This window comes from Arachis ipaensis, chromosome B6, assembly GCF_059453495.1.
Source record: "Arachis ipaensis isolate K30076 ecotype BB chromosome B6, ASM5945349v1, whole genome shotgun sequence".
Taxonomy (NCBI): Eukaryota; Viridiplantae; Streptophyta; class Magnoliopsida; order Fabales; family Fabaceae; genus Arachis; species Arachis ipaensis.
Genome location: NC_142441.1, coordinates 135,235,549 through 135,245,325, shown reverse-complemented (window position 1 = coordinate 135,245,325; position 9,777 = coordinate 135,235,549). Strand labels below are relative to the sequence as shown.

The following is a 9,777-nucleotide window of genomic DNA, read 5'->3' as shown; positions in this document are numbered from 1 at the left end:
TCATATGTTAATGATTAAATAATGTTATTTCTTATAATATTTTAGTGTTAATGAATAAATGATCTTTTAGTTTATATTGTGTTATTTTTTGTATTTTTTATTTATTGAATATTTTTAATAATATTTATTATTCTGATTACTAAAAATATTATAAGACATTGACTTTTGAAAAAGATTAAAATATTCAATTAGATTGTTTTGGAATTTTTAGAAATTTTTTAGGAACTGTTTTGAGATTTTTTAAAATTTTCGAAAAATATTTTGTATTTCACTTTAGAGATTGATTTGTCCAGCTTGCACATGTAGATGCTTAACGGCCACGTGTGTGAGTTAACGTTTCACGTCAATAATTATCACTAGTGACTAACAGAGAAGGACCATATTGTCTAACGGAAATAAACAATGAGACTATTTTGTGTATTTTGAAATTTAAAAGACTAAAATGTCTAATTTTAAAAATTTCAGGGACTAAATTAGATAATTACCTTAAAAAAAAAATAAAAAAATACATGAGATTCTTTAAAAGGTTATTTTACTCTTTAGACAAAATTTGGTAAAAATCAAACTGATTTAAAATGGGTTCTTATAAAAGAGACTATATTTTTAACCTAATTTTTAAAATCTCATTAGACATTATTTATTTATTTATTCATTTTTATTCTTTAAATATCAGAAAAATTCTGAATATATAAAATTTAGAGAAAAAGGTTCTTTAAATATAAAAGATTAATGATAACAATGTATACATTAGTATTTTATAAGTTATGAATGTATATATTTTTAGTATTTTATAAATTATAAATATATATCTATTTATATTTTTTTTATTTATATAATCAAGCTGAGAAAATAATGCACTGACTATATAAAAATAGGATATTGCTATACATCTAAGTATTTTTTTCATTTAAATTTATTAAAGTAAGTCCAACACCAACAAAAGCCACTCTCATTAAAAGAGCGTCGTTACACGCGCTTTTTCTTCTTCTTTCAAATACACGCATACGTCCTCTTCTTTTTCTTCCAAATTCACGCATACCTCCTCCACCACCTCCTCCTCTTCTTCTGCTCCTCCTCCCCCTCTTCTTCTTCTTCTTCTCCTCTTTTGTTATTGTCATTACCAACAACACAAATATTTTGCTAATGAATTATTTTTTCAATTGAATTGAATGGAATGCAATTGCTAAATTGAATTGAATTGAATTGAATGGACGCAAGTGTTCTGAATCGAATTGAATTGATAATCTCTAAATTGTAGACATATGTATTTTAAATTTGATTTTATATAATGGATAATACTCTATTTATTGAGTACTATACAATTGTTTCACCTTAATAATATGTTCAGTTCATTATGAATTGAATTGAATTGTTTTGAATTAAATGGGTGCAGGTGTTCTGAATTGAATTGAATTGAATTGATAATCTCTAAGAGGAGGAGAAGAAGAAGGAAAGAAGAAAAACCTGCGTATGCAAATTTGGAAGAAGAAGAAGGACCTGCGCGAATTTAGAAGAAGAAGAAGAAATACGAGGAGAAGGAGAAGGAGAAGAGCGCGTAATTTAAAAAATTGTTACACTAACTTAGATAGACTTGGATAAAAATTTTGCTTGAATGTAGAATTTTATTCATAGAAATATTAGATTACTAAAAAAGATTGTGTATTACCATATATTTTAGAAACATGTATTAAGAATTAAAACACATAAAAAAAAAGTGTTGTAGTGATTAATTATGAGTTTTATGTTTTCATTTTATTTTTTATGTAATTTAAATAAAAAAATATTTTTTGTTTTATCCGAATAAAATTAAAACTATTTTTTATATTTATTTTTTTAAAATCTATTTAAATATAAAATAACCTTTTTATTAAAAAATCCTAAAAAAGATATTTTAAAAAAAAATTAATCCAAACTTACCCTAAAAAACACAATTGTTGGCCGAATATTAAAATTAAAAAAAAGGTGGAGTTTAGTAGTCTACCAACTTGCTATGAAATAGATATAGTTAAGCCTTTAGGAGAAAACTATCTGCACTGGACGTTTCTTTGGAGTTTGCTCGGTCACTGGTACATGCGACGAGAGAGTTCTTAACTGGAAAGAACAAGGAAAAGTGACTATCATGCCCCTTTCTTCCCACTCTTCACCTTCAAATTCTTCAGTGTCTTCACCTTCAACACTTGCAACACTGAGAACCCGTTAACGGAAATGGTTTGTGTTTACAGCCTCTCTCATTTTGACGCAACAATTCCTCCCTCTTCATTCCTCGGTTCCTCCGTGTCGTTTCCAACCACTCATGTCGTTTCCAACCACAAGTTCTCGATACTATCAATGACTATTAAGCGAAGCCCTAAGCGTCTCAAATACACCGCTCCTCGTTTCACCAAGGTCTATATACTTCACTTCATTTACATTGAAGCAACGTTTTTTGATACATATTACAATTGATCCCAAAAAAGATTTTGATTTAGAGAGAGTACTTTGATTCTTTTCTTCTATACTTGTCTTAATGCGAGTGCTATTAACCTTGTTGCGCACTATGGATTCAATAAGCAGGAGGATGGGTTGGTGTACATTGAAGCTGATCCATCAGGCTCCGACACGTGGAAATTGGAACCAGTTGTTAATCTCTTGAAAGAAGGTGCTGTTGGTGTTATCCCTACCGATACCCTGTGAGTCCTTCTCAATCCTTTGGGGATTTTAATTTAATGTTGTATTCCCTTTTCTTCGTTCGTTAGTATCTTTGAATTAGCATATTTTAGGAGAAATTGTATGTATTATCATTTTAATCTAATATTATCATTTTAGGTTAATTCAATTCAACCATACACAATTAGCTTTTTTTCTAACCTATATTTACACTAAAATATGACGTAAATTGATTGATGGATGCACAAGGTTAATGAATGTTTTACCTTCTTTGTCTATTTAGATATGCTATAGCATGTGACTTGAGATGCCAATCAGCTATTGAACGACTTCGTAGGTCGGTAACTTTTTGCTAATGTTGATTCTTGTGTATTTTTTGTTGCCACTGAATGATTCCATTTTTTTTATCCCTAATTAACTTAAGAGTGTAGTGTTTTGTTGCAGAATCAAGAATATAGAACCTTCTAAGGTGAGAAACACATACAACTTCTCTCAGTCAGTTAGTCTTAGTCAGTTGTTAATGTGCTTTGAACTGGCCAGTTGCTGGATATTGGGTACCTATTTCGCATTACGTTGCCATGTCACATGTTTGTAATTACTTTATATTCAGTTAGGTCTCATGATATCGAGCACGGTTTGAAATTTTGTACATTTTCAATGCATATCTGTATATGTATTATTAGTCAAAGTCATTCGCAATTCCTCTGTGCTTGCAGCCTCTTAGCATCTTATGCCACTCGTTTCGGGACATAGACAAATTTACCACTGGATTTCCTCGTGGTGATGGTCAAGGCCATGCAAATTTATTCAAAGTAGTTAAGCATTACTTGCCTGGTCCAGTAAGTATGCTCTCTGGTTCCCTAGAGTAAACATTTTGTGAATTCATGAATATTATAATGTTTCTTGGAGACAAATCCACAGGGGAGCATTGTATAATCTCATGTTAACAACAGAGACAAAAATTCACCTCACTACACTATATAATGATGCATCCAGGCTCATATCTATTTCCAGTTAGTTTGTAGCTTTGTAATATAAGTGACTTGTACATATCATCGGAAAAGAAAAAAATAACACTGGTTACAATTGTTTATTGAAAATGTGCAAACTTAAGTCACAAAAGCTGCTTGTATAATGTGAGATCTCAATGAATAAGTAGCTTTGCATTGTATTCAATGATTATTTGAACCTTTAGTGTTGTCTTCTTAACTATTTCCATACTATTAATTCATCTCTACATGTTGCTTGAGGTATTCTAAAATAGATCAAAAGGCACTGTTGTGTCATATCTTGCCTATTCGTCAAGTATATTAGTATATTTTGTAATATTAAATGTATTTATGTGATGAATTCTTATTATTTGGATATGTTGTCACCACTCACAAACATCTTAGCGTCCTTGTCATATAGTAGTAGACAGTTACTTAGTGACTCTGTTTATGATTAAATGACAGTACACTTTCATCTTAATGGCAAGCAAAGAATTACCTAAGCAGTGTATAAGGGTTGGGACTTCATCTGCTAAATATGCATCAAGGAAAAATGTGGGTGTTCGTATGCCTGATGATGCCATTTGTCAAGCAATACTTAAGGAGATGGATTCACCATTAATATGTACAAGGTTTGTTCAATTTGTTTGATCTTTTTTTATTCTTTGCATTAGGAAAGAGATATTGTTGTCTGAATGACAGTGTTGTCATGAGACGAAAAGTGGGTTGAGTTAGCTACACCCAAAACCACACACTTTGATATACATGGTTGAATGCAGCCATAATGCCATATCATAGAAATGATGTTGATAGTTAGAAAACTAACTAAAATCATTCTCCATTGTCAAATCATAACCAAAATAAGTAATTAGGCATTGACCCCCTCCTTTTCATAATTGATTCACGAGCATAAGAAGCATGATAGTTTTTGCATATGATTTAATATTTTTCTGATTATCCTTGTTTTAGCATCAAGTCTCTGAAGGAAGATGAGTGGATGATTGATCCAGTTATGATAGCTGATACATATGGACCAGAGGTATCAAACATTCATTTATGTGCGTATTTGGTTCATAACTAAGATTTCTCTTCTCCGTTTAAACAACGCCCGCTCCAAAATAACAGTACATATTATTGGCATTTTAAATGATTCTTAGAAAGTAGGCCATATCATTTTCTTAGTATATTAATATGTAGGCATGGCAGATTCTAGGTATGCATGCTTCATATGTTTTTCCCTTTTTCATTTGGTCGAACGTATCCATGCTTTTGAATCGATTCACTACAACGCTATTGATACTATTTTCTATCCCGGCTATAGCAAAAAAAAAAAGCTCGTGACAATTAAGATTATGAACTTCATTTTAGCATTCTTTTACTCAGTGATTAAAGAAGTTATATTTTGAAAGGAGAAGCACCTAAAAACCTTTAGTTTGGTTTTCAGGGTCTTGATTTCGTCGTTGATGGTGGTGTACGAGTGGCTGATCCATCCACAGTGGTTGACATGACAAAAATTCCTCCCAGAGTCCTTCGCGAAGGAAAGGTAGAATTTGTAAAAGTGTAGGTTACAATTATTTTTTTATATTTATTTATTTATGGTTCTGAATGGCACAAATTCCTTGCAAGTTGAAATAATGGGCAAGACTCATCTAGAGTTCTGGTTGAACTTTAGAGAGTAAATTGCAGCATTTGAACCATTGTTGAGAAAATCAATAGTTTTAGATTATATTTTTAGCATGTATTTTTATCTTATGAATGTTGATATTGTTAATTTTTTTTTCCCACCAATGGTTTAAGTAATATATAAAGTGCAGGTTACATTTCAGTAGGGCTAAATCTCACAACAATTAACAAGAAGGAAATAAAAGAAGTTACATTTTTTTAGCTAAGTGCTAACTATCATGTCTATCCTTGATGCTAGATAACCAATGTTTTCTTTACTTCTTTCCTTGGCCTCAATGGCCCAAAATTGAAAATAGAATATGTAATATGATTTTTCAGGGTCCTATTCTACCATGGATGGTTTTGGAAGATGATCAGAAAGCTGATGTTGATAAAGATCTCATACCGGCTGCAATTTGAAAGATAAACATCGATTCTTATGGAAGACTGTACAAAAACTTGTCAATGATTTCTTTTTCCCATTTGACCCCATCTCTCCCAATGAATTTTCCTTTGTTATTATTATTAGTATTACTCCTTTTTTGGGCATACAAGAACAAACGAAGGAAAGACGTATGAAAATTGTAAACATTAAAGAAAAACTGTTATATGCACAGCAAAGATATTTTGTGTAAATAGCATCTCATGTCTTCAGTTTCACACTAGACATATTCTTTATAATCTTTATACACTTTATTAATGATGTAAGAAATATCAGACAAAATACTTATGAAAGCAAGTTTATCAGATACTTGTCGTAAAGATATAAAAAGTGTCAAACTATGATGGAGAAGTTAGAGTTCATATATATGTTAAGAATAGAATAGTTTATTTGTCTTTAGCGTTGACAAGAGTAAAGATAAGTGTAAGGTTTAGTTAACATGTATTTGAAGAATTAGAACACATGACAATATTATTATTATTGAAGTTTTTAAATATTTTTTTAATAAATAAAAAAAATTATATTAAAAAATTAAATTTTTTATATTTTTAATAAATAAATTTTAATTTGTAATTTTAATAGGTACTTTTAAGATACAAATTTATTAAATTTCTCGGTATGATTATGGGTTATTGTTAAATTATAAAATTAGTAATGTGATATTATTAAGTCTTTTTGACCATTAAGTTTAAGAAATTTTTTTTAAATAGATAATTTAATTATTTTATTTACTGAAACATATAATTTATAGCATATTTACTAATTTGCATAATTTGGCTACAGTAAACGTCTATAGTTATAAATGTATTTCGTTTATAGTAGCTAATTTTGTTTTGTACGTATTTCGTATGCAAACGAGATATAATGAGATATTTGGAGTTTGAAAAAAATACCTATCTCGTTTACACTGTAAATAAGATATGTGTATTATTATAAAAAAGTTACTATTAAAATTATATCAATAATTTAAATTTTTAATGTGCAATTAATACTCAAAAAGGTTGGTAGAGGAGATTAAAATGAAAATGTTTGATCAATTTGTACTCAAAAGGAATACATAAAAAATTTTAGATTAAATTATAGATCGAATTAAATTGATTTAAATTTTAAAAATAAAAATTTCGTACGAGAATGGTGTCCTAAAAATTGAAAGATAGGAAGCGAAGTTGACGGGGGATAAATAAATAAAGAAAGAATGGGGAGATAACTGTTTTAATTGTGATAAATAAAACAGAGGAAGAGTGAGAGATCACTGTTTTAATTGTGATAAATAAAACAGAGGAAGGGTAAGAGATAACCGTCTCAATTGTGTGCCAATTGTTAGGAGATATATCCATTTCAATTCTCTCCCACTTTTTCGGTTTTATTTATCCGTGTTAATTGTTAGGAGGCATAGTAGCTAGAATCTCTTATAATCTTTCGATCAATTTTATGAAATCTTACTATTTTAGTATTTAAATCTTGTTAAGATTTTACGACGTATTTAATTTACTTTTTTGATTTTACGTAAAATATCGATTTTACTAAAATCTCGATTTTTCTTACATTACTTAGGAGAAATGTTAGGAGAGATAACCATTTCAATTGTGTGTCAAATTGTTAGGAGGGATAACCGTTTCAATTCTCTTTTCATTCTTTTTCTCATAGTGATAAGAACGAATTGATGATCAAACCGGTCAAACTACTAGTTCACTGATTTATTGGTTCAGCCGATAAATTACTGGTTGAACCGGTAAAACCGATAATCTGTAAATAAAAAATATATAATAGTCAAAAACTTAAAAAATTTAAAATACATATCTTCACCAACATGGTTGCGTTTGTTTCTGAAAACAGGACAGGACAAGATACTGAGAACAAGACATAAAGGAAAAAGACACAAAATTTTGTGTTCTTGTATCCTATTTGGTGATAAACTAGAACAAATTATAAAAATCTAATTTATTCTCATTTTTTTCATTCAAAAAATTTGAGACGAAAAATATAATAATAAAAATATAATTATAAAAAATTAACAAGAAATGAAAGAAGAAATGAAAAATAAGTTATGTCCCTTGTTAGTGTCTCTGTGTCCTTCCTGTCAGGATTGATACAAAATACACTAATTCAGTGACATTGTCTGAGGGACGGACATAAGGGGGCGAGTGGCGGCCTCGACCCTCCAAATTTTTTTAATAGTAATAAGTTATTATGTATAATTTAATTTTTTTTTAAAAAAATATTTAGTATTTAGTCTAATATAAATAAAAGTTCAGTCTAATTTAAATATTAATAATTTTTAATATCTAAAAAATAAGTAACAATATTAAAAAAATCTGAAAAAGATATTATTACTAATATTTTTTAATTAAATAAAAAATTTTAAATCTCATAAAGTGAATTCTTTTTCTTCTTGTGGCCATTTTTTTATTCGTTTGGTATTAATTCTCTCTGTTTCAACGGCTACAATTAAGAAATCTTTTTCAACTATGAATATTGTGAAAAATAACTTAGAAACAAAATAAAAGATGAATTTCTTGCTAATTGTCTTTTAATTATATTGAAAAAAAATTGTTGAAAATTTTGAAACAAATTCTATTATCGGTGAATTTTATGATACGAAGAATCGACCACTTCGTTAGTAAAAAGTATACACATATTTTTTTTACTTTAAAATATATTCTCTATCCGTATATTTTTATAATACATCTTATATTATATAATTTTTTATATAATTTTTAATATTATATATGTTATTGACCCCCCATAATATCATTTTTGGATCCGTCCCTGATTGTCTCTGTCCATGTCTCCTCTGTTAAACACGATTTTGTGTTTCTGTATCCCTGTCTCCGTGTCTTGTCTCTGTAAACAAACGCAGCCTTTAAGAACAACTAAGTCTCAAATTTTAAAGACAACTAATACAAAGACATAAAATTAGTTAGTACTACTACAATAGTATCTTAATTTGACACAATAAGAATACCAATCCGTAATATCAGTAAATTTCAATACTAATATCAAAACAGATAACTTTAATCACAATACTAACATTGAAATAGATAAATATTAATAAATTTTTAGTACAGTTTATATTTCTATTAGTAATGGTACATAATTAAAAATATAATTAATTTAAAAAATAAAAAATTCAAAATTAAAATTAAATTAGATATTTATAAAATTATCTAATTCAAGGATTTACTATATAATTAGTCTTTGTCATAGATAACATTGAAAAGCATAGTGACAAAGTGGCAATGAAGATGGAGCTAGAGGATCGTAGGCCACTCTATAATCTATCTATGTCTAATGTAAGGCGGGATAAAGTTAGACAATCTCATGTTGAAAAAGATCCACGGATTTGGAATTGGGAAGCGTATCTCCGATTGGAGAGTGAATCATTCACAATTTTTGTGGATAATTTACCTGGCAATGTTTTGAAGAATAAATTGTTTCATATGTTCAAGTGGACAGGAAGGATAAATGACATCTATTTGGCACGTAAGGAGAAGTATGGCCGGATCCATCTGTTTGCTTTTATCAGGTATACTACAAAAGGAGGTGCATTAAAGGCCATCAAGGAGATGAATGGAATGCGATTAAGGAGCAAAGAGATTTTTGTGGGTGAGGCTAAGTACAGGAGGAAGATTGATGTTCGGGAAAAAACCACTACACACGATGAAGATGTCAGGGAGTCTCTTGATGGAAAACAAGAAAAAATCAAAGAAAAGAATTTTGAGGTGAACGAGAAAGAGAGAGTTGTCTTGGAACACCATAAAAGTGAAGAACTAGAAATTTAGAGGGAACCGTTGGAGGTGGGATGGGATGCGGTGGTAATGATGCCACATGGGCTACGGGAGGCAGAGCATGACAATGATAGAAAGGTATTTGCTGTTGAGGATTTGGATGAGTGGCATGAGGGTTTTTTGAAATGCGAACGGATAATTCTTTGATGTATCCGACAATTATGGTGAGTGCGGAATCTATGGGATCTCAAACAATCAGCAACGAAGCAATCTCTGAAAGAACAGAGACTTGGGAATACGGCTGGTACGC

At 29.6% G+C, this 9,777-nt stretch overlaps 1 protein-coding gene across 2 annotated transcripts; it reads left to right on the top strand.

Moving 5' to 3' along the window:
* The first annotated feature begins 1,977 nt into the window (after positions 1-1,977).
* Positions 1,978-5,933, top strand: LOC107605017 (DHBP synthase RibB-like alpha/beta domain-containing protein). Of its 2 annotated transcripts, none has more exons than XM_016306751.3 (9): positions 1,978-2,385; positions 2,554-2,669; positions 2,930-2,983; positions 3,091-3,115; positions 3,363-3,485; positions 4,101-4,267; positions 4,605-4,674; positions 5,080-5,178; positions 5,637-5,933. In XM_016306751.3, exons 1-9 carry the CDS (start codon positions 2,206-2,208, stop codon positions 5,715-5,717), a joined length of 915 nt encoding a protein of 304 aa, XP_016162237.1. In that variant the 5' UTR covers positions 1,978-2,205; the 3' UTR covers positions 5,718-5,933. The 2 variants fall into 2 exon arrangements, with proteins under 2 accessions (XP_016162237.1, XP_020960552.1); XM_021104893.2 differs by having other exon boundaries at positions 1,979-2,385; positions 5,080-5,195; positions 5,637-5,862.
* Positions 5,934-9,777: the final 3,844 nt, after the last annotated feature.